Here is a 20,279-nt window from a genome sequence, read left to right on the forward strand (position 1 = left end):
GCCCCTGCTGCTGCCGGAAATTAATTACTGTCGACCCCGGTCTAGCCGTATTGTCGCCGTTTCGTGGCGGACGCTGCAGTATCACGGAAGTAAATCTCCACGAGCCAACGAATTTACGCTGTTTGCCCTCCAGCTCCGGAATATATTGAAGTCCCTGTCCCTCCGTCGCCTGTCCTCTTCCTCCATGTGTCCTATACTGTCACATTTCCCACCCTAATGGCCCCCAAGAAAGAGACCGTCCTGAAGCTGACTTCCTTTCGATACAAGAAGGAGGGCATCTCGGAGAAAGACTTCCATGACTATGCCAGCAAGAGTCATGCTCCCAAGGCTGCTCTTGTGCAGTCTCGTCATGGCGCTCTGAAAGTGGTCCAAGTGTGTCCACCGTGCTCCGTGGAAGAATACTGACTCGGGCTGTTGACACGTCCCCATATAGTACCACACCCCGAGCGCCAGCAAGAATCTCATCGCCGAGAAGATTCCCTGGGCCATCCGACCCGGCTGGGAAATTGATGACCATGACATCCAGGTGTCCGTTTGGGTGCGCAACACGGAGACTATGCAGGCCATCGTCATGGACCCGGATTTCCAGTCCCTCGTGGCGGGAGAAGACGATATCTGCGACCAGACCAGGGCCAAGGTGACCGCAGGCTGGGAGGAGGTCTTTGTCGAGGATGGCCAGGTCATTGACGCGGACTACGGCACCTACGAGGAGCGAATTAGTGCGGGTTCTAGCAGCGTTGTTACACAGGCTCCCGAGGGAATTCGCATTTGAAACCAAGATGTCAAGACTCGGGATTTGGGAATAAGCAAGGCAGACGTATGGAATAGGCAAAAGTACAAGAACCAGGCCTAGTAGCCACATGATGAATGATGATTGATGAAATTTGTGCAACCAAGAAAATAAAAATCCGTTTCCTCCTCGTTCATGACAGCGGATAGACAAGCTTCTTCCCCGAGACCTGCTTTTTCCGGAGAAGGTCTAAGCCGTTAGCGACTCTTTGTAGACCCCCCGGCTGCACCTGGATTGGATGAGCCTGCAATTTCCCCGTCTCCAGAAGAGCCGTACAGTGGGCTGCCCAGCGAATGGCAAATTCGCGATCCTCCGGTTGGGCCACGCGCTGGTAAGATCCGGCCAGGTCGATCCGTTCGCCGAAGATGGTGGGACAGAGGACCCAGTCTGGCTTGACCTTCTTCCTGCGACCCCTCAATCTCTCCGGATATGACTCCAGGGCTGTGTACCGACCCCCAGATTCGCCGATGGCACCGTAACAGATCGTCGTCGCCCGAGAATCGGCGATGGCGTCCATCGCATACTCTAGTTCCCCCTTGGTGTATGCGCGAATATCCTCTTTGCATGTGGGAGACGCATAGTCAAAAACAGCCTCCGCCCCCAGTCTCTGCACCAGTTCGAAATTTCTCGGCGAGCAGGTGCTGACGGGAACAAAGCCATGATGCTTGAACAGCTGAATCGCTAAAGTTCCCGTGGCCGTCGAGCCTCCGTAGACAAGGACGTACGGCTTCGTCCGCGAATTAGGGCTCGGTGGCTCAAAGGGGCGTAACCCGAAGGATTTGAACACCAAGCCCACCGTCATCAACCCTAATCCGAGGGAAGCGCCCGTTTCAAAGCTCATGAACGGCGGCATTCGAAAGCACAGGTCTGGGCAGGTGGCCACATATTCTGCAAATGCGCCGTGGGAGGGATGGGCTGGGTTGGCCCCAAAAACGTAGGCAAAGACACGGTCTCCGACTTCAATTCCGCCAACATCATTTCCTCTCTTGACGACGACGCCGGCAAAATCACCACCACTGATTGGACCTGGCGTCACTGTTGCATTAGCGACCATTTTCCAATCGGATGGGTTCAGTGCCACGGCCTTGGTTTGTACCAGTATCTCGTCTGCCGTGATTTCCGGAATGGCGACACTGGTCAACCAGCGGAGAGTGTTGGGGCCTTGGATGATTAATGCCCCTCGTGTCAACGGCAGTGCTGCGGTCATCGCGGGCATAGGGGGAGATTGGACTTGTTCACGATCCCCGTACCTTGCAATCACGGTTCAGTGGACGGTGGGGGTGACAAAGAAGTGTTGATGGTCAAGTAGGCAGTCGCCTTGGCTATTATGTAGCCAATGGACGATAAATTGGGCGTACTGAGCCTTCATGTTGATACTCTAGAGGCCCATGCTAGACTATTGTTTGAACCCTGTCTCTGATCGGTGTACAAACCCACAAATACAAAAGTTTAAGTACTATTTTCCCTTCCTCTTGTTGTACATGTAGTATATAGTAGGTAACAGGCTACTGCAGTTACACGGCTTGACAGAATTGATTTGGTCACTCCCTAGCCCGTGGCCAGCCATATATCTTCATCCTTGCTTAGTGCTTACTTGCAGCGGAGGATATCGCTTCGACCAGAGCCGAAGTAAGCAATAATTAAGTCATATAAGTCCAGCGTGGCGAGGGGAGATGGCTTGCTTAGTCGATCATCATCATCATGGGTTACAACGACTACAATTCTGCAGAATTGACCGGTATGAGTAACTATCACTCTGTCATCATCCTCCCCATCGCATCAAGCAGTCTTCGGGCAGTCCGGCGGAAGGATTAATAGCAGTATGACCGTGGCGTGGGCATTGCTCACCCGTGCAACAATCCGTATCTGCAGGTCGTCAGCCGGCCAAGAGTTTCTTTTTTAGAGCCAACTGTTAATGAACCGCATGGTCGAACCTACCGTGGAATATCACCCCGTTGGCGGATGCAATGTGCCTACGCCTTGCATATTTGGGCCCCAAATCAAATATGCTGCTGCTCATGGCTCAACCCGGGGCAGAGTTTGAGACGATCCGTATTTCCCTCCCTTCCCTCCGGCACTTGCCATTTGACACTCCTTATCTTGGGCGTAAACCGCGTGGTACATACCTTTTCTCTCGTGCCTTTTCCCCTTGCGTCATGTAAATCCCTCACGGGCGGTGGATCTACCGGGCATCTTTATCAATAGGCTTTTGATTCCTCGGTTTCGTGCCGACCGCCATATTTCTCCCAGCAGAACATGTCCTCCAACACGACGACTCCGGAGCAGCAGGCCTCTCTGGAATATCAAAAAACGCATTTCTACGAGGATCGCGGTCCGGAAGTGCTAGCGGCCTGCGTCGTCAGCATTGTTTTCTGCGTGTTGGCGGTCATCCTCCGACTATGGGCCCAGGCGATCATCCACAAGATATTTACGCCAGACAGCATCCTGATCCTTATCGCCGCGGTAATAGCGATCGCAACGACATCCTGTACAATAGCGGCAGTTCATAGCGGACTAGGAAAGCATCAGGTGAGAAAGACTTGATCCTGTTTCGAGGAACGAGGGGACGTCAAAGCTAAAGGAACTGGTAGATTCGAGTCATGTCCATCGATCCGGACCCACCGGCCAAAACGGCTTTCATCTTTGAAGTCTGTCGTACGTCTCCATAGTGGCAGTGATGTATGAACTAACGATGGCTAGATGGGTTATATTGTAACCATCCTGCAAGCCGTCGCGTTGATGTTCACCAAGCTCTCGATTCTGCTGTTTTACCACCGGGCGTTCACCACCGTGCTGCGGCCCCTCAAATGGACCATCTGGATCCTCTTCTATTACTGTATAGGGTTGGGAATCGGGTCGACAGTCGAATTCATCTGCGCCTGCATTCCTCCGCAGATGTTCTGGCTGCGGGTGTATCCCATCTTTGGATACCCGCTACCGGAGCCCCTCGAAGAGAATTGCCTCCCGCAGCAGATGCACCTGGGAGTCCCCCTGCTCTTGGATCTGGCGTCCGAGATCGTCATGCTAGCGGTGCCGGCCATCGTGCTGTGGAACCTGCAACTTCCTCTGCGCAAAAAGATCGGCTTGACCTTCGCATTCTCGATGGGTATCTTCGTCACGGGCATTTCCGTGGTTCGATTCTACTACTCGTGGCGCATGGTCAACGACGGCGATCTCTCGTGGGATGACACCGACAGCTTCATGTGGACGTCGGTGCAAGTCTGCTTTGGCATTACGACGGCCTGTATTCCGGCGTGTGCGCCCTTGCTGCGAATGATCCAGGCGCAGACCACACGCAAAGGTGGCTACGGCAGTAGTTTCACGTCGAATTTCACCAGCCCTTCGAAACCGAAAGCCGACACGGATAGCGTCGTGAATCTGGCTCGGCCGACGTGGGACGACGTGGAGCAAATTCCGTGGGCCGGTAATTGCTGCGAGATTCGGTCGGAGACGCCGGCACGAGGGGGTCATCCCATCCCCATGCAAACACTGGGGATCCAAGTGTCGCACGACGTGAAAGTCGGTCATGTAGCCCTAAGGCCGAACAAGTGAGGTCCTTTGTCTGAGACCGACAGACGAGGGGGAAATGATCGGCTGACTTGCCGCAAGGAGGGTGGGATGGGACGGGGGATCGCAGACAGCGTTCCATTCTCCGCTCTCGACGGTGTGCCTATGTTTGCATGTAACTATGAGTGTATGAACCTTCAAAACACGGGGACTGTTAGACGGGGGGCATAGAATCTGGCCCCCAAGCATCGGTGCCGGACACTTCATGGACCACCTCCCTAACCTTCCTGGGTAAGCCACTAAAGTAGCGCCCGCCACGAGGCGATCTGGGCCCGCAAAGGTCCCTCCCGTCATTGATTATTGGGCTTCGGAAGGGAGGAGTGGGGCGTCCTGTATTACTGGAATTTGTACTCCTTCAGGTGTCCTACCGAGAGGGATCACCCTGGCCCAGGGATGCGTCAGACTCGCAATTCTTTTCTTCGTTGTAATTTCGTCCGTCTCCTGCACATCAGACTGAAGTATGAAAGACAGATCCAGGATTGAGATCATGGATGTCGAATGGCCTTGCCTTCCAAGTTAGTACTGTACCTTGGAGGTACTTGTATGCCTAACCTGACAGGTCTCTTCAGCTCGTACGACAACACCCTGGTCTATATTGACACACTCATACATTCATGGACGCACCCCAAAAAAATAAATAAAATAAACAAAATAAAGTAAAGTAAAATAAAGAACATATGTAATGGAAATACTGACATGGAACCAGATCTCCGGTGGCCTACCGACCTAAGTCAGGTACCTATCAGGAACTCCCGTGGGTGTCAGCGTCGGCAAAGAGATCCGTCTGCCACCGTCCGAGGGATTGGAACCATGGAAGTTCAACGAGAACCGTGCGCTGTCAAACGCTTGTCCTTGGCAAATGTCTTTGCCCAAGCCGGTATGGTCTTCAAATATCCGACAGGGCGCCCCCGTTCAGCGGCGCAGGTGCATAAGATTACCTTTCGGAATCCCTATAGCTCGGCTTTTTTGTTTTTTTTTTTTTCTTTTCTTTTCCTTTTCTTTTTTCTTCCTTTGTTGTAATCGACCAGTGATTGACCGGTCGATGCTAACATGTCCCTGTAGTAAGTATGTAACTTCTACGTAGCACGACCAGCGCCTTTCGGAAATTGCCCCCTCCCTCCCCATTCAACCAACAATCAAGTGCGGGAGATGCCTGGATGCAGCTTGGGCATTCAGCCTCCTGCCCCAGACAGAAGGTCATGCCCATCCTTATTTTCTGTCCAGCAACAACGTCGCAGGATTGACCGTCCGAACCACAACGATGTCCCCAGATCAAGAAAGGTCGCTCTACGATTGGCGATTCTGGTTGATTTTCGCCGGTCTGTCTGTCACCTCACTTCTAACGGCCGTCGAATCTACCGTCACCTCCACGGCTCTCCCGACGATTTCGCGTGACTTGAATGCCGGCGAAGCTTATATCTGGTTTGTGAATGCCTTTTTCCTCTCAAGGTATGTCGGTCGATGTCTTCTCCCCTTGGATTCGAGATCAAGAAGCTGAACGGGTGCTCTGGCTGCAGCACCGCATTCCAGCCCCTCTACGGTCAATTAGCAGATGTATTTGGGCGACGATGGCCTCTGATCTCTGCCGTCTCGTTCTTCGCTCTGGGGAGTGGGATTAGTGGAGGCGCGAAATCGACGGCCATGCTCATCGGAGGACGAGCGGTCCAGGGAATAGGACTCGGTGGCGTGAACATGTTGATTGATATTGTACGGGGGTCCCTGGCCCGGTGGAAGGTGTGCTCTATTAACTCTTGCCTAGGTGATATGCGATCTCGTCCCCCTCCGCGAGCGAGGCCAGTTCATGGCTTTGATATTTGTCGTCTTCGCCGTCGGATCTTCCATCGGCCCATTTGTCGGGGGTGCCTTGACACAGCATGTCACCTGGCGATGGTCATTCTACATCAGTCTACCAATTGCGGGGGTCGCCTTGCTTCTGATGCTGCTGTTCCTGCAGGTGAAATATCAAAAGGAGACGACGTTGGCACACAAATTGAAACGAATTGACTGGCTGGGCAACACAATACTGGTCGCTGCAGTGGTAGCAGTCCTGATCGCGCTTAGCTTCGGTGGCACAATCTATGACTGGTCGAGCTGGCATGTAATTGTACCTCTTGTACTTGGACTTCTGGGCCTTGTTGTCTTTCACACTCTACAGACCACGCGCCTCTGTCCTGAGCCAACAATCCCGCCAAGGCTCTTCATGAACCGGACCTCGCTTGCGGCGTTCATCCTCAGTTTCTTGCACGGCATGCTGCTCTACTGGGCCCTTTACTTCTTACCGGTCTACTTTCAGGGAGTTAAGCTCAGCACACCCACTCGTTCTGGCGTACAGATTATTCCCACGGTCATCGTGGTCGTTCCGGCAGCGATCTTCGCCGGTGCGGTTCTCACCAAAACCGGCCGATACAAATGGATCCAAATTGCCGGGTTTGCGTTCATGACACTCGGAATGGGGCTATTCACCCTTCTCGACAAAGACTCCGATACGGGGAAATGGACTGGTTTCCAGATTCTGGCCGCCATCGGATCCGGTCTAATCATCACGTCCACCCTCCCTGCCGCCCAAGCCGAGCTTCCAGAAAGCGACGTCGCCGCGTCGACCGCAACGTGGGCGTTCCTCAGATCCTTCGGATCGGTCTGGGGCGTAGCCATTCCAGCCACCATCTTCAACAATCGATTCTCATCCAGCGTTGCGGCCTCCGGTTTGGACACGCATCCAGAGGCCGGTGCCATCCTGCGTGTCAGCGACGCATATCAGCAGGCGTCCCGCGAATTCGTGCACAGGTTCCCGGAAGAACTGCAAACTGATATCATTCGCGCTTACACCGACGCGCTGCAGCGTGTGTGGCAGATCTCGATCATCTTTGCCGGGTTGGGATTTCTTATTGCGTGGATGGAGAGAGAGGTGGAGCTGCGCACGACGCTGGAGACGGAATATGGTCTAAAGGACCGTGAGGGTGAGAGAAGGGATGGAGAAACGGTTGAGGAAGGAGTGGTCGCTAAAGGTAAGCAGGGTGGGGTTGTTTCTGGCGGGTGATTTCGATATTCTATCAGGTTCCTGATACCCATGTGTCATGATCTTTGCTTTAGCAGGTTAACGATTTAATTATGGTGATAGATCCCCCTAGGTAATAGTAATAGTGAGTGGCAGAAGGTGCTGTGGCAGTGTCATTTGAGTTGCATTGCCATGCCAGTAAACCCCATATTCCGGCTCTTGAAAGCAACAGCGTCTGCATTTCGGTAAGTTCATATCTTAAGTCCTCTACTGCCTGCTCACTTATGAGACACCATCAGCGTATAGATGGTAGACACATGCTGCCTAGCAGCCATCGCGTAAAGTTTATCTCCATGGCCTTCTCCTAGGGTTCCTTTGCCTATACACGGGTATCCATGGAAAGCTGGAGACACTTGATTTCTATTGGTGCCTGCCATCACCATCCTCAAAGCCAATACGTCATAGCCATGTACCTTTCGCTGGCCAGTGTGTTATAACAGGAGCATGTTATTAAAACGACCATGCTTCGCAACGCCCCTCTGCATCCTGGCGGGGTGATTTCGAGCCCGGACGCCCAGCAGGCATGCAACCGAGCCCAGTCAGCCCAATCGCGGCTCCAACATCGATAAGCAGGCGAACTGGAGAGGGGAAGTGACCATATCCACTTAGTCAAGGGCGACCGTTCCGAGATCCTTGATTAGTCGAACGACCGGTATGCATGTTTGGCTGACCACAGCTGACGTTAAAATATGCCACTCTGCGGAAAGGAATAAGCCCATCTCGAGCGATGATGGATGCCAAGACTTGTCACTCGAGCATAATACCCCGCGGATCAACTCGCAAGAAGGTCGTTTGACACTTTGTCGTTGCAGATCGGCTGGCGGCGTCGCAAGAGTCAGTAAGGCATTCTGTTGATGCCTTGATGTGATATTGGGCATACGTCGCTCCTGACCACCAGGTTGGCTGGCGATAAGCGTCCCATGCCGACGTCGGGGGTCGACAGGCAAATAATTGTCCTGCAGGAGAAGGTCTGGAAGGAGAAGAAATGAATTGATTTGATTCCGACCGATGAGGTGAGATCTCACGTGAGCTCCGTTTCTTTGGGTCGACCGTCCGTCGCTCCCGAACGGCACTTTGTCCAGATCGAAATCCCCCGGAATCCAATCCATCGAGGCGACGTTTCATTTCGTCTCTGTTTTGCCCCTTCTCTCCGCCGTGATTGGCCTGGTGACATCGCCTCAAGCACCGCTCATCGAGGCGAACCCGGTTGGTAATATTATGATTTGTGAATGGGAAAGTGGACGGCGGGATCGTCGGGGGCGTCGTCCTAGTGCCAGGCTCCTAAGCAGCAACGGCGGACCAACATGTCTAGACCGTTCATTGTCACCAAACGTTCTAGTCCTTCCTGGCGTCTAATCCTATCAGGGCTGTTCGGGTTTCCCTATTTACGTACCTACATGAGGCCCGACATGGAAAACCCAGACAACCACTTGGCCGTGCAGATAACCAGCGTGAGGCGAGTGGATGAAGGGACCCGCTTCGCCAACGCAGTGCGGTGGCTCAATAGTCAATAATGCCTCGATGGAGAGTTGTCGACCGCTGGATCTCTCTGTTGTCCCGGAATTAAGTTGGCTAACTCACCCACAGCTCCTGGCCTGAGGTACTAGTCAGCTCTGCTTGCTCCACGCCGCTTTTCCTATGCGCTGGTCAATTTGCATGCGTTGGTCTTGTCCGATCAACCCGGACAAAGGCATCAAGCTATATAAAGACTGTCGCTGGTCCTTCCATTGACGCTTCTCTCCCCTTCCTGTTGATCCCGCATTGTTTTCTTTGAGTTCTCCCCACCCCAACGTCCCCGTTAGTATTCGCCACCATCTTCCCACGATGGATACTTCTTCTTTCTAAATCAGGAGTTGGGTTTAGCTTCGGGTCCTGATTCGTACCTGAAGCTACGGGCTTTCGGTCGTGTGTCACATCCAATTCAGGGGCCGAAGATCCTTTCATTTCGAGAAACATTCCTCCGATCAGAACAAAAATAAATTAGAAGAAACGAAGGAGCAATAGAAATCCATCCTCTCCTGGAAAGTCCCGAACGCCGTGGCCTTTATCAGGAGCCTCGACCAAAAAAACCACTACGACCATTCGCTGCCGATATTCTCCTGACCGAGTCATCGGTCATCAAACCTGCATACCGCATCGGCAACAACTCATCATCACCTCACCTCATCACTCGCACTAGTTGTCTTCTCACCTTCCCTTTCTTCCACGTCGGACGGGTTGGTCGACGTTGATGTATTCCTCTGGAGGTCCCCCCTGGTAGTTTGGTACATACGTGCTCGCGCTGAAACTCTGGTGAGATCGGAATTCCAGATCGCTGCTAGTTTTACTCCGTACAACTGTGGCCCTGTCTTTTCTTTTTCCCCTACTATTATTGATCGTCGATCCCCTGCTCTTGTCGCCCTTCCGCAACCAGGGTGTTTGGGAATCTGAATTCCTTTCTTGTCCATTTCGTCCATTTCTTACTTCCTAAATTTAGCAGGCATTTTATAGCCCCTGCCATTAATTTCCCCCCTCTTTTTATTTTATTTTATCTCATTTTTTGGCTTTCCCTTTTTCTTTCGAGACCTTTGTTGTCTTCTTCCTTCTCTTTCTCGCTCTTTTTGACCACTTTACCGGCATACTTCTCTCTTCTCGATCTATACAGTTTCCCCCAACCCCTAAATATCGCTCCGATCGTCGCTGTCCGACACTCACATCCAACACCCAAACACCACAACGACGCATTTTCCATTTCGCCATGCACAAACCGTCGTTGGCACAGATTGTGCACAGCGCGACCTTCCCACGCCCGCGCACGAGCGACCCGGCGACGTTCTCGGCTCACATCACTCGTAACCTAGTCCCTGAAGTTCGTATCGAGACCTCCACCTTCTATGGGTCGCTAGACAAAGTTGAGGCTCAATACCCGGGCCTAGATTATTCGTACGGACCCCATCGCATGCGGCTCAGTCGGTTCCCGTGGCATCGTCGACTGTTCAGAGTCTTCGACGAGCTAGGATTGACGGAGGCGGAGATCTCTTCTCTGTGTCGCTGGGAGGGTACCAAATCGGCTCGCGAGCGCTACGAGAAGGAGGAAGGCGTCAAGGTGGAAGATACCACGGCCGACGGCGTCCGACCCGCCTCGCCCGCTCCGTTACCTTCGATCGAAATCCATTACGAAGATGGTCCCGAGCGGGTCCGAGAACAAGAGCCCAAGGAGGAGATCTACGAGGACGTCGTGCGCCCCGCCGCTGTCGCCGCCACCGATCGCGACGTTGAATGTGAGATACAGGCACTGAAGGTGGAGGAGGAATCGAGTGACGAGGAGATGGAGAGCTGCGGAGTGGAGCTGAACCACCGTCTCCTGGCAGCCAGTGCTGCTCGCGAGCAGGGCGCAAATGTGCCTCTCGACGAGGATTGGGAGCAATGGTTAAAGGAAGCCGGAGAACGCGGAAGCTACACCGACGTGCTCAGTGCGATTCGAACGGGTCAGCCGTTGAATATCTTGTACGACATGTCCTCCTCCGTGCCCCATCTGGGTAGGACAAGCATCCGGCAGGCGACGCCGCTGTCCATTCTCCCAGCACCATCGAATGCGAGAACTGCCATTCGACGCCCTCCGCATTCTCCATCCGGGGCTGCGCGTTGAAGAGAGCAGAGGACTTCACCGGTTGATTTCTGATTTGATATCTGATGTTTTGTTCCCTTCTGTCGATCTCCGGATTCTAGCAAGCGCACGCATTTCCTCTTTCGATGCATTTCTGGCGCATCAGCGGTGGTGTTTTCCTACCTTTCCCATGTCCCCGGCGTATATTTCATTCTTTCGGCCCCATGTTCTGTTCCTTATCTTCCTCTTTTTGCTCATGGTCTCGCAAACGGTTCCGACTACTGACTGGTTTAGACTTGCTAATTCTGCCTTTCATCTCCCCTATCGTGGACTCTAATACCCTGTTGATTGATTCCTCTGCCGTTTTATTCCAGCGTTGCATGAAAATGGTGATCATTTCTTTCGTGAACAATTTTGAAACACTGCTGCGTATACTTCCAACGTGTAGAATGCATAGAATTCGGTCGTTGCAGGACCAGGTGCGCCTGCGAGAAACCGAAAAAGCAAAGAAAGAATCCGGATCGACGTGGAGCGGAGTAACTCCAAACGCCCAACCAGACCGTCTCCACGTCCGTCCCCACGACTCCTGCAACTCCACCACCAGAACAACCCAGGAACGCGACGATGTTCTGAAACGATCGCCTTGCTGCCCCTTCCAATCGCCCTGTCGTCATCGCCCCTCGCTATGATCAAGGCCATTTTCTACAGCAAATTCGACACGCAAGAGGGTAAGCCTGCTAGCCCCAGCTTCGAGCGATTGACCCATGTATCTCTAACCTTGTTCCTTTTTTCCCTCGACAGGCCCCAAGGTCGTTCACCAAGTTCCTGATGGAGCTATCGTCCCCTCCAGCACGGCACCCTCGCAGCCGCTCTTCCTCACCTTCTCCGACGTGTCCTTCTTCGTGATCCCTCGCCAGGAGCTCTGCGGAAACCTCATTCAAGTGTGCACCAACGGCTACCGCATTCTGGGCTATCCCATCTGCATGAAATCCCTCCGCTACGATCGAAATGAATTCATCTTCAATTTTTGCCTGGTGCTCGCGGAGGAAGAAGACTTCAGCACGTACAAGAGCGTCGTTCAGAAACTGGCGGATTTGATGCATGGGCTGGAGGAACAGAATGGGTTTTTGTCTCGAGACCATTCCAAGAGCGGCGAGGGGAAGGTGTACAGTTTGTGCGAAACGCTGATGGAGGATCTGAATAATTACTGCGAGAGCATGATTCCAATCGGTACGGTGTCTCTGTTCGTCTGCTCAACCGCAATGGCTGACCCTTGAATTTCCACACCAGACGACCTGAACACCTTGAACGTCAAACTGTTCCCCGTCTATCCTGCTCCCCCGTCGGTTCGAGCCTGGCAGGTCCCCCTGTTCACAGTCCGGTACCAGGCCTTTATGGACGAGAACTGGGATCTGACAATGCAACGGGTACGTGTGTCCTATCGCCAAACCCGACCGCAAAATCTCATTGAAGCTTTCTAGATCGTGCCTCACATCAACGGTGTCAATAGCGTCCGCATTATCTCCATCCTCGCGGACACCGACTTCTCCCTGACTTGTCGCGCAATCCGCCACCTCCTATACTATGGCTGCCTCTTCCTCCTCGACATTTTCTCCTTCTCCGCCATCTACGCTCCCACCGCTCAATTCAGCGCCACCATCGCCTCCGACGAAGACATGCAGCGCGAATGCGCCCGCTACGTCAACGCTACCTTCGCCTCCCCAACCACAGCCTCTACCAACTTCGACCCCGACCTGCCCCCACGACACAACGACCCCGACGCCGTCTGGCCGCCCATCGGTGACCCCATCCCCATCGACCTCGCCAGCACAGACGGAAGCCCGCGCCCCGTCAGCCCCAGCACAACATCCAAATCCGGCTCCACCGCACGCGAAGACCACCCCCCCCGTCGCCACCAAACAGGGACATCCGCCGTAACAGAAGACAGCACGAACGGCGCCATCACCAGCACCAGCACCAACACCAGCCCCGTCGTCGACGGCGTCTCCATCATCGAGCTCTACGCCAGCCTGAAACAAGGCCAAAGCGTGAAACAATGGTACATCCAACACAGCCGACAGCTGGCGCACATCGACATCCGACGCTTCATCACCTTCGGCGTCATCAAAGGCTTCCTCTACCGCGTGCACAAATACGCCATCGCCACGGGCATGCCCGCCCCGTCCTCCAAATCCTCTCACTTCCACCACCAGCACCTCCACAACTACCCCACCAGCGGCCCGTCCTCGCGCGGCCCCGGCACCGGCACAAATAGCCCCTACGCGTCCAGCGTCGGCGACGACCCGGCTCCCATCGCCGGCGGCGGCGACCAGGCCACGTCTCTGCACAGCGGCAGTCGTCCGGGCACGGTGGTGGTGGTGGACGACGAGGACGACGAGGATTTCATCGACGATAAGACCCTGTCGAAGTTTCTGGACGGGATGCACTGTTTCGATCAGATCTGTACGGAGCTGGAAATCAGTGAGAAGGAGCTGACGGGGCGGTTGAAGCGCTATCCCGGGGAGGTCTTGATTGTACATCGATAGTACCGGAGCGTGGGATTTCTGGGCTTTGGGCTAGTTGGACTTGACGTTTTTCTGTTCTTGTTGTTTTTGATACCCATGATAAGTATAGAAATTAAAGAGTGCATTTTTTGGATATCTTATACGCAGAGAACGTGAATTCTGATAACTTGCTGTACAAGGTGAACATTGACATCAATATTACCCACTCATCGAAGGCTCCCAGTAGGTAGCTCTGCCTGAAGCAAGGAAAAGAAGAGGAAAAAACCATTAAAATGTTAGGGAAACCCTCCGAACGCCCCCTTTATCACATCACACAAAAGAAACACAGAAAATCAAACCATCCAACTCCACAATGACACCGAAGAAAATCTATGACTTAACAATCAGCCATGCTCGTACCCATCCATCCCTTTCAAGCCATATCGTTCATCATTCAGAGTTATATAAGGATATGAAAAGCGAAACGCCAAGTCCAACTGTACACGAAAATAAAGAGATTGAACAGAGGGGTCATGATAGGAAGGAGATGCAGAAAGAGAGGGAAAAGATCACTCCTGTTCCTCATCCCACCCTTCCAGCTCCCCTTTCTCGTACTCGGCCATGATCAGAGGGTCGAAGACGGTCTCGGTACCGGTCGGCACGGAGGTTTTGCAGTCTCCAAACACCGGTCCGATGCAGTCAACCCAGCGCCTACGACGGTCCATGAGGGTTCGTGCAACGTCTCCGATAGCAGGACGACCGACACCCGCCGCACTGGCGACATGGCTGCCGCCGCCGGCGCCGCCGGGGCGGTGCTTGGCTTGGGAGCCCTTTTTGCTTTTGCCGAGGGTTCGGGTGCGTTTCAAGTAGGCCTGCTGGACCTGGGAGTCGAGGTCATCGTGGATGGTCATGTACTCCTGGTAGGCCATGCGTTCGCGGGCGACTTCGAGCAGCCGGGTTTTGCGCGCGCTGTTGATGATCATTTGCTTCTTCAGTTCGCTCTGAAGGAGACGCAGGCGCTGCGCGATGTCGTCGTCGTAGTGGGCATCGTAGTCGGGGTTGTCTTCTGCACCTAGAAAACCAACATGGCGAAGTTCAGCCTTGAGGCGTTCGTCTAATTGGGCGTGGTCCAATTTGGCGGCGGGCACTTTGAAGCCGCTCGGCGAAGCGTCCGGGAACGAGGTCGCGGAAGGCTGGGGTTTAGTTTCAGACTCCCCTCCGGCAGGGGGGTGATCGAGGTCCATGGAATCATTGAAGCTGCCGTTGGTCGTGGGCATCTCGCCGTTGGCCTGTCCACTAGTAGCGGGGGTTTCATCAGGAGCGCGATGTTCGTAGCGGAGCAATGAGTAAAGTCGGCTAACCAAAGGTCCGACAGAAACTTTGTCCGTCTCCACGGTTTCATCCGTCACTTGGTCGATGTTGCCCCGGCCTTGATTTAGAGGAAGACGCTCGCGATCTCCGTTGGTTTGATCGAGGCTCATCATCCCGTCTTCTTCGGCCCAGATGTCACTGTAATGCTTCTTCCCGCGTCGGGGCATGACGAAAGGCGTCGCACGGTCGCCCTTCTCTTTCAAGAAGGCAATATCCTCCTCCGTCAACGGGCGCACATAGGCGTCAATATAAGCGAGGAACGTGTTGGCGCTGACTTGATTCGTAGGCTTGGCATTGCTGAAATCCTTATCAGGCGGAATGCCTGCCATCATATGCCCCAGATCACTCCGAGGGAAACGATTGACGCAGTAGATTTCTTTCTTGTCCTCATCCGTCATGTCCGGCGTAACATCGCGAATGTTGTAAATCGTCGGGTCATCGAATTTCAACGGGTTGGGCCCGAACACCTGGACTTGGGTTACTGCGGGCGCAGGCTCTGGTTGATGCGAATCGGAGCTGTCGTCCGACATGGGCGAGTCGGCTGTTTCGGGTTGTTCGGCGGTAGCAGTATTCTGTCGAGGGGATCTCTGGGAGGGAGGAGATAGGGGCGAGCCCTCGGAGGCGTTCTTCGACTTCTTCGATGACGGAGATGCAGCTGGGGATCCGTTAGGTCTTGTCTACAGATTGAGCGTCACCACAGGAAGCTTGCAGCTACTCACCACCTTCCACTTTCGGCTCCACACCGTCCTGCCGCGACACCTCGTGAGCGCCGTGGTTGAGCGGACGATCCTCCTTCGAACTGCTCCCGCGCTCCTTCCGTTTCTTCAGCTTCCCTCCTTTCGACACCTTTGGTTCTTCTTCTTCCTCATCAGCCTCTCGCTTCATTTTGGGGCGATCGGCGTCGAATGATTCGGCATCGTCCACCACCTCCTTTCGCTTCTGCGACAGCTCCCGGATCCCCGCATTGCAGGCATCACCACGGGCTTCCGCTAGTTGACCGAGTGTCTCCAGATGTTCTTTCAAAGATTCGAGAGATCTGGAATCGGGGATAGGGCCCACTCCACCCATGCGATCTAGGATCTCGGAATATTGGATGGTCTGGGGGATAAGCAGCTTCGAGGCGTCATTATCGAGATAGCTGGAAACCGGAGCGGTAGGGCCGGCACTGAAGCTGGAGTTGGGGGTGGTGTTGCGACTTCGCGACGGGCGGACATCACGCCCTTTCCCCTTGCCTTTGTTCGCAGATGGCATTTCTTCCAGGTGAATTCGTCGTAATCTGTAGTAGGAGAGGTGTGCGGGGCGGTTCTCGGATTACAAAGGGTACGTCGGGTTGGTTCAAGCGGTCGGGTTTCAATTTCCCATGATGTTCACGCTCGCAACTGATCTGTAAAGGGCATGGACCAGCTTGCAGGTCGGGCGAAGGCGACAGGAGACACTGGAGCTGGCTGGTTAAGACTGGTACACACGAGGACGTGGACGCGCCTGCTTGTTGCCTTCGAATCCGGGGAATCGCGAGGTCGCTGCCAAATCACCTGACGCACGTCACATGGAGAGCACGTGATCTGGAGAATTGACGCCGTTGCCCGATTGGGTAAGCGTTCTTTTCCTCTTCCTCGCCAGCATCAAACATCCCCGTCCAATCCTCGGCCAGTTGCGGAGTTTAGGACCCTTGTCCATCGCCAATCTGCTCCATTTACCCATGGGACGGCTGGTTGCGCCGTGAAACTATGCTACGCCTTCAATTGCACCGAGTCCTGCGTGCTGACTACTCTGCCTCGACTTGATTGGCAATGAATATGGACTATAGTCGCCCTCTCAGCGCATAATAGCTGCATAGCAATCTTGGAATTTAATGCATTCATCCACCAACCACTCTGTCTGTTTCTGGTTTTTCCCTGGCCATGGCCTTTGCTACAGCACCATGTAGGATCCAGTCTGCAAACGTCATTCCAATCCTTCCGCAAACGGCAATCTGCGGTCGACTGGCGAGAATCTGCGAAGGGGCGAACAAGGACGAAAAGAGAAAATTTGAAAAAATAAACCATTTGCAGGGCGGTCATCAGGCAAATTTCCATGCAAGGAAAACCGGGTCAACGGGAACAGGAAGGTCTCAATAGCATGCAGCTAATCATGCCTTTGACTCTCCTTTGGCAGTGAAAGTGAAACCTTCGAGACCTGTCAGCATTCTTGCTCGAACTATTGATTTACCCTCACATCCCTCCCCCGATCTAACCGCCTTCTCTTGTCGCATCCTACGTCTGACCGCTCCAGTTCCATGCAGGATGCTTCATGCAATTGGATTCGATCTGATTTGAGCCGCTTTAGAGTTTCGCAATTTTTATGGAAAGCAAATACTTGATTTGATGTCCTGCTGGTTATGGGTATGATTGATCCTCCTGGCATGTCGTGTTCTCGCCGTTGGACGGTGCAGATCAACGACTATCTGTCTATCACCATCCAGGTCAATGGACTGATGACTTCCATCCTAGCTGCCGCATCGCTCACGACGGCGGCCTCGCTCTTTACAGGCCCAGAAGTAGCGACTAATAACACACCGTTGGTCAATGTACGTTGGGTTCTTTTCCGACACGTGGAGAAAGGCCGGTGCTTAAATATGGGGAAGGAAATGAGAAGAAAATACTGATAAGATTGTATCTTGCAGGATAGCGCGACATTCCGCCTGGCTCTTGACGGCACGGTCCAGACGCTGTCAACCCAAAATGCACCCGACAAAGGTCCCATTAAAGGTTTATTTTTTGTTCCTGGTCTCGATGATAGCGACCCATGCACCAATGCCACGGCTCAATATGTTCCCGCAAATGTCACTCGCTTCGAGGACGTGAAAACGTTCGGCTACCGCACCGTTGGGCTGGCGCCATGGATAAGCGCCGACTGTACGCAGTCCTTCCTGGATTCCTCTCGGCGCGTCGGAACCAATGCACTGGTCTTTTTCATACCCTCTAGTAACGATACCAAACCACCGGCGGAAGATAGTTCGGTATGGTCGTTGCGAGACCGGGAATGGAAGAGGCGCAATAAGTACCCGGTCTATGCGATCCCTGGCCCGGCGGGTGCGACCATCATGCGCCAACTATCGTGGTATTCGGGGAATCCGAACCGTTCGCATAATGATTCTACAGAGTTCTTGCAGGAAGGGCAAGGCGAGACGCGTTTATTTGCCCTCATTAATATAGGTGGGTTATTATTCCCCACCTTGCGAACACTCTGTCAGCTTAAGCAATACTAATGGTTGGTTTCCGACTGGTTGCAGATAAAGGTGGAAAGAAAATGCCCAGTCTCTGGGGATTCATCCTCGCGATTGTAGGGACGGTACTGGTCCTCAGCGTCATACTACTTCTCTGCTACCAGATCGTGCAGAAGCGACGACGCGAAAGTTTACAGCGTCGAATTGAAGCGGGGGAGGCGGATATCGAGCACCTGGGCCTTCACCAAGTGAAAGTATCCCAGGAGATTTTGGATACGTTCCCAGTGTATGCGTACCCAGATCTGGAAGCTCTCAGCGACCGTGACGTCGAATCGAGATCGGGCGACGGGATCTCCATGCAGCCACTGGATAAAGTGGAAGAGGAACCCGAGGAGTCACATACAGAAAGCGAAACACAGATACGAACAGATGAGGCTGTCGGAGACATTCAGAAAGGGGGGAAGGAGGCCGAAGAACAGGAGGTATGCCCAAATCAAAGAGATGATATATCAGCTAGCAGCGAACGCCAAACACCAACCACCGCGCCCTTTTTTCGGAACCGACTCAGTCACTCTCAAACAACCTGCGCAATCTGCCTGGACGACTTCGTGCCCAACGTGGCCATCGTGCGCGAGCTCCCATGCGGGCACATCTTCCACGTCGAGTGCATTGACACGTCTCTGGATCAGAATAGCAGTCTTTGCCCGTTGTGCAAAAAGAACGTTGTTCCGCCAGGAAGCTATCCAGTGCCCGTGACGAATCGCATGGTCCATCTAGATTATATGCTTCGAAGGACAACTCGATAGTGCTTGGCAGTTACTAATGTTTGAATGATTGATAGATACCCCCTTGTATGATGGAATATAATCTCTGGTATACATAATATAATACATATGTCCAATCCGCTCCCCTCTTTCAAAATAATATAAGCAAAGCAAATAGATACCCAGATATCCAAAAACCACTATCCCAAAAATCAAAATGAAACCAAATCAAGCAAACTTATCATGTTTCCCCTTCACCCTGACATCCAAAATCTCCTCGTGGAAATTCCCCTCCCGCCTCGCCCTCTTCAACCTCTTCACCTCGTCATCATCCAACCTCCTCCCCACCGCCTCCTCCAACTCCTTCCGACTCACCTTCTCCCGCGCCTTGGTCTCCTTCGTCGCCTTAATCTTCGGCTTAAAGCGCGCCTGCATGCGGATCCGCACCGTCGTCTCGAACGAGATCTGCTCCGCATCCCCACGCACCTCCCACCCCTTCCCACTCGCATTCTTGCTCGACGTCACCTCCTTCACGGAGATGAAGTTCTCCTTGTCCCCGCCGCCCGTCTGCAGCGCAAACGTCCCGGGCACTTCGCCGGGGATCACGAGGAAGGATTCGCGGTGCGAGATCGCGGACGCCGTCGCGCTGGGAATGCCGTAGTTGTCGCAGCCGAGAAATCTAAATCACCAAGCCATACCATATTAGCCTTGCTCTCTCTTTTTCTTTGTTTGTTCATGCTCGCGCAGGGATGGTATCTCCACAGAGCATGACCCCGAAGACGGAACTGATCGAATAGAACAGCGAAAACTCACTTCCCATGATGTCCCTTGAACCCGAACGCCTCGGTCCCCGCGACCCTCATCGCAACCCACACCTGTCGCACGTCATGCGGCTCCGCGGTCCCCGGGTCCCCATCGATCGTGTTCTCGAGCTCGCTGGCGAACGCCTTGCCGTTAGCGTCGCTGGCGATACAGGTCGGTGGGTCCGAGGCCAGGACGAGGATCACGGGGCCGGCGATGTCCGACGACGTGTCTGCGTTCACCCAGGTCTGGTCGTCGGGGGCGTCGTCTGTCGTGGTGATGGCTGAGGCGTTGGGGTTGGAGTCGTCGGTGTGGGCGCGTTTCGCGGGGACGCCGTCGCTGGTGGTGGTGGAGGGGTCGCGGTTTTTGCGCTTTTTGGGCTTGTCGCCTTTGAAGGTTAGGGGTTTGACCATTTTGTTTTGTTGGGGGATGTTTGGGGAGGGGGAAAGAGAAGAATGGAGAGGAGGATGTGGTGGAGGTTGGAGTCGAGATGGTTATGTTATCTTATCGGACGGCTAGAAAATTAACTTGAAGTATTGCCGATGACATAAGGCCATCGCATTCTCCCAAGGTCCTCTTCGTTTGTCCTCCTCTCTTTCTCTCTTGTTCATCTCACTCAATTCCATTTTAATTCAG

The 20,279-nt window shown here is 53.7% G+C and overlaps 9 protein-coding genes across 9 annotated transcripts; 5 read left to right on the forward strand and 4 right to left on the reverse strand.

Annotated features, from left to right (window-relative positions):
• Nucleotides 1–19: 19 nt before the first annotated feature.
• Nucleotides 20–889, forward strand: P170DRAFT_466121 (EthD domain-containing protein). Its single transcript, XM_024852387.1, has 2 exons — nucleotides 20–372; nucleotides 434–889. Exons 1-2 carry the CDS (start codon nucleotides 217–219, stop codon nucleotides 770–772), a joined length of 495 nt encoding a protein of 164 aa, XP_024701996.1. The 5' UTR covers nucleotides 20–216; the 3' UTR covers nucleotides 773–889.
• A 34-nt stretch (nucleotides 890–923) lies between these two features.
• Nucleotides 924–1,997, reverse strand: P170DRAFT_477570 (zinc-binding alcohol dehydrogenase family protein; the record flags this gene model as incomplete). The annotated part of the gene is made up of 1 exon (XM_024853484.1): nucleotides 924–1,997. The coding sequence occupies one exon, from the start codon at nucleotides 1,995–1,997 to the stop codon at nucleotides 924–926; it is 1,074 nt and encodes a 357-aa protein (XP_024701997.1).
• A 997-nt stretch (nucleotides 1,998–2,994) lies between these two features.
• Nucleotides 2,995–4,342, forward strand: P170DRAFT_466122 (uncharacterized protein; the record flags this gene model as incomplete). Its single annotated transcript, XM_024852388.1, has 3 exons — nucleotides 2,995–3,319; nucleotides 3,382–3,438; nucleotides 3,491–4,342. The coding sequence occupies exons 1-3, from the start codon at nucleotides 3,047–3,049 to the stop codon at nucleotides 4,340–4,342; spliced, it is 1,182 nt and encodes a 393-aa protein (XP_024701998.1). The 5' UTR covers nucleotides 2,995–3,046.
• Nucleotides 4,343–5,364: 1,022 nt separating this feature from the next.
• On the forward strand, nucleotides 5,365–7,483 carry P170DRAFT_411934 (MDR family MFS transporter). The gene is made up of 3 exons (XM_024846917.1): nucleotides 5,365–5,806; nucleotides 5,875–6,064; nucleotides 6,117–7,483. Exons 1-3 carry the CDS (start codon nucleotides 5,619–5,621, stop codon nucleotides 7,392–7,394), a joined length of 1,656 nt encoding a protein of 551 aa, XP_024701999.1. The 5' UTR covers nucleotides 5,365–5,618; the 3' UTR covers nucleotides 7,395–7,483.
• A 1-nt stretch (nucleotide 7,484) lies between these two features.
• On the reverse strand, nucleotides 7,485–8,848 carry P170DRAFT_438403 (uncharacterized protein). The gene is made up of 3 exons (XM_024849595.1): nucleotides 8,293–8,848; nucleotides 8,094–8,229; nucleotides 7,485–8,016 (listed from the first exon to the last, which is right to left on the reverse strand). The coding sequence occupies exons 1-3, from the start codon at nucleotides 8,519–8,521 to the stop codon at nucleotides 7,863–7,865; spliced, it is 519 nt and encodes a 172-aa protein (XP_024702000.1). The 5' UTR covers nucleotides 8,522–8,848; the 3' UTR covers nucleotides 7,485–7,862.
• A 1,301-nt stretch (nucleotides 8,849–10,149) lies between these two features.
• P170DRAFT_448493 (nitrogen permease regulating protein NPR2) lies at nucleotides 10,150–13,544 on the forward strand (the record flags this gene model as incomplete). Its single annotated transcript, XM_024850967.1, has 5 exons — nucleotides 10,150–10,930; nucleotides 11,613–11,726; nucleotides 11,800–12,228; nucleotides 12,289–12,425; nucleotides 12,480–13,544. 5 exons carry the CDS (start codon nucleotides 10,150–10,152, stop codon nucleotides 13,542–13,544), a joined length of 2,526 nt encoding a protein of 841 aa, XP_024702001.1.
• A 125-nt stretch (nucleotides 13,545–13,669) lies between these two features.
• P170DRAFT_511391 (histone acetyltransferase NGG1) lies at nucleotides 13,670–16,351 on the reverse strand. The gene is made up of 2 exons (XM_024854888.1): nucleotides 15,593–16,351; nucleotides 13,670–15,528 (listed from the first exon to the last, which is right to left on the reverse strand). The coding sequence occupies exons 1-2, from the start codon at nucleotides 16,122–16,124 to the stop codon at nucleotides 14,072–14,074; spliced, it is 1,989 nt and encodes a 662-aa protein (XP_024702002.1). The 5' UTR covers nucleotides 16,125–16,351; the 3' UTR covers nucleotides 13,670–14,071.
• Nucleotides 16,352–16,992: 641 nt separating this feature from the next.
• On the forward strand, nucleotides 16,993–18,985 carry P170DRAFT_219454 (RING-H2 finger protein). Its single transcript, XM_024842853.1, has 4 exons — nucleotides 16,993–17,254; nucleotides 17,363–17,439; nucleotides 17,536–18,067; nucleotides 18,145–18,985. Exons 1-4 carry the CDS (start codon nucleotides 17,251–17,253, stop codon nucleotides 18,882–18,884), a joined length of 1,353 nt encoding a protein of 450 aa, XP_024702003.1. The 5' UTR covers nucleotides 16,993–17,250; the 3' UTR covers nucleotides 18,885–18,985.
• Nucleotides 18,922–20,128, reverse strand: P170DRAFT_457209 (uncharacterized protein). Its single transcript, XM_024851700.1, has 2 exons — nucleotides 19,656–20,128; nucleotides 18,922–19,521 (listed from the first exon to the last, which is right to left on the reverse strand). The coding sequence occupies exons 1-2, from the start codon at nucleotides 20,054–20,056 to the stop codon at nucleotides 19,071–19,073; spliced, it is 852 nt and encodes a 283-aa protein (XP_024702004.1). The 5' UTR covers nucleotides 20,057–20,128; the 3' UTR covers nucleotides 18,922–19,070.
• Between the last annotated feature and the right edge of the window lie 151 nt (nucleotides 20,129–20,279).

The sequence above is a fragment of the Aspergillus steynii genome, assembly GCF_002849105.1.
Source record: "Aspergillus steynii IBT 23096 chromosome Unknown P170scaffold_6, whole genome shotgun sequence".
In the NCBI taxonomy this organism is placed as follows: Eukaryota; Fungi; Ascomycota; class Eurotiomycetes; order Eurotiales; family Aspergillaceae; genus Aspergillus; species Aspergillus steynii.

Bases quoted from the DNA above. Each gene is read 5' to 3' on its own strand.
- P170DRAFT_457209 (XM_024851700.1), bottom strand. From the start codon at position 20,056: ATGGTCAAACCCCTAACCTTCAAAGGCGACAAGCCCAAAAAGCGCAAA. The intron at 19,522-19,655 runs GTGAGTTTTCGC...TTGGTGATTTAG, and splicing joins TTCAAGGGACATCATGGGAA to ATTTCTCGGCTGCGACAACT.
- P170DRAFT_219454 (XM_024842853.1), top strand. The intron at 17,440-17,535 runs GTACGTTGGGTT...TGTATCTTGCAG, and splicing joins ATAACACACCGTTGGTCAAT to GATAGCGCGACATTCCGCCT. The intron at 18,068-18,144 runs GTGGGTTATTAT...GACTGGTTGCAG, and splicing joins ATTTGCCCTCATTAATATAG to ATAAAGGTGGAAAGAAAATG.
- P170DRAFT_466121 (XM_024852387.1), top strand. From the start codon at position 217: ATGGCCCCCAAGAAAGAGACCGTCCTGAAGCTGACTTCCTTTCGATAC. The intron at 373-433 runs GTGTGTCCACCG...GTCCCCATATAG, and splicing joins GCGCTCTGAAAGTGGTCCAA to TACCACACCCCGAGCGCCAG.
- P170DRAFT_411934 (XM_024846917.1), top strand. From the start codon at position 5,619: ATGTCCCCAGATCAAGAAAGGTCGCTCTACGATTGGCGATTCTGGTTG. The intron at 5,807-5,874 runs GTATGTCGGTCG...CTCTGGCTGCAG, and splicing joins AATGCCTTTTTCCTCTCAAG to CACCGCATTCCAGCCCCTCT. The intron at 6,065-6,116 runs GTACGGGGGTCC...ACTCTTGCCTAG, and splicing joins TGAACATGTTGATTGATATT to GTGATATGCGATCTCGTCCC.
- P170DRAFT_511391 (XM_024854888.1), bottom strand. From the start codon at position 16,124: ATGCCATCTGCGAACAAAGGCAAGGGGAAAGGGCGTGATGTCCGCCCG. The intron at 15,529-15,592 runs GTGAGTAGCTGC...ACGGATCCCCAG, and splicing joins GGAGCCGAAAGTGGAAGGTG to CTGCATCTCCGTCATCGAAG.
- P170DRAFT_438403 (XM_024849595.1), bottom strand. From the start codon at position 8,521: ATGGATTGGATTCCGGGGGATTTCGATCTGGACAAAGTGCCGTTCGGG. The intron at 8,230-8,292 runs GTATGCCCAATA...CGACGCCGCCAG, and splicing joins ACCTGGTGGTCAGGAGCGAC to CCGATCTGCAACGACAAAGT. The intron at 8,017-8,093 runs GTCAGCTGTGGT...CCCTTGACTAAG, and splicing joins GCAGAGTGGCATATTTTAAC to TGGATATGGTCACTTCCCCT.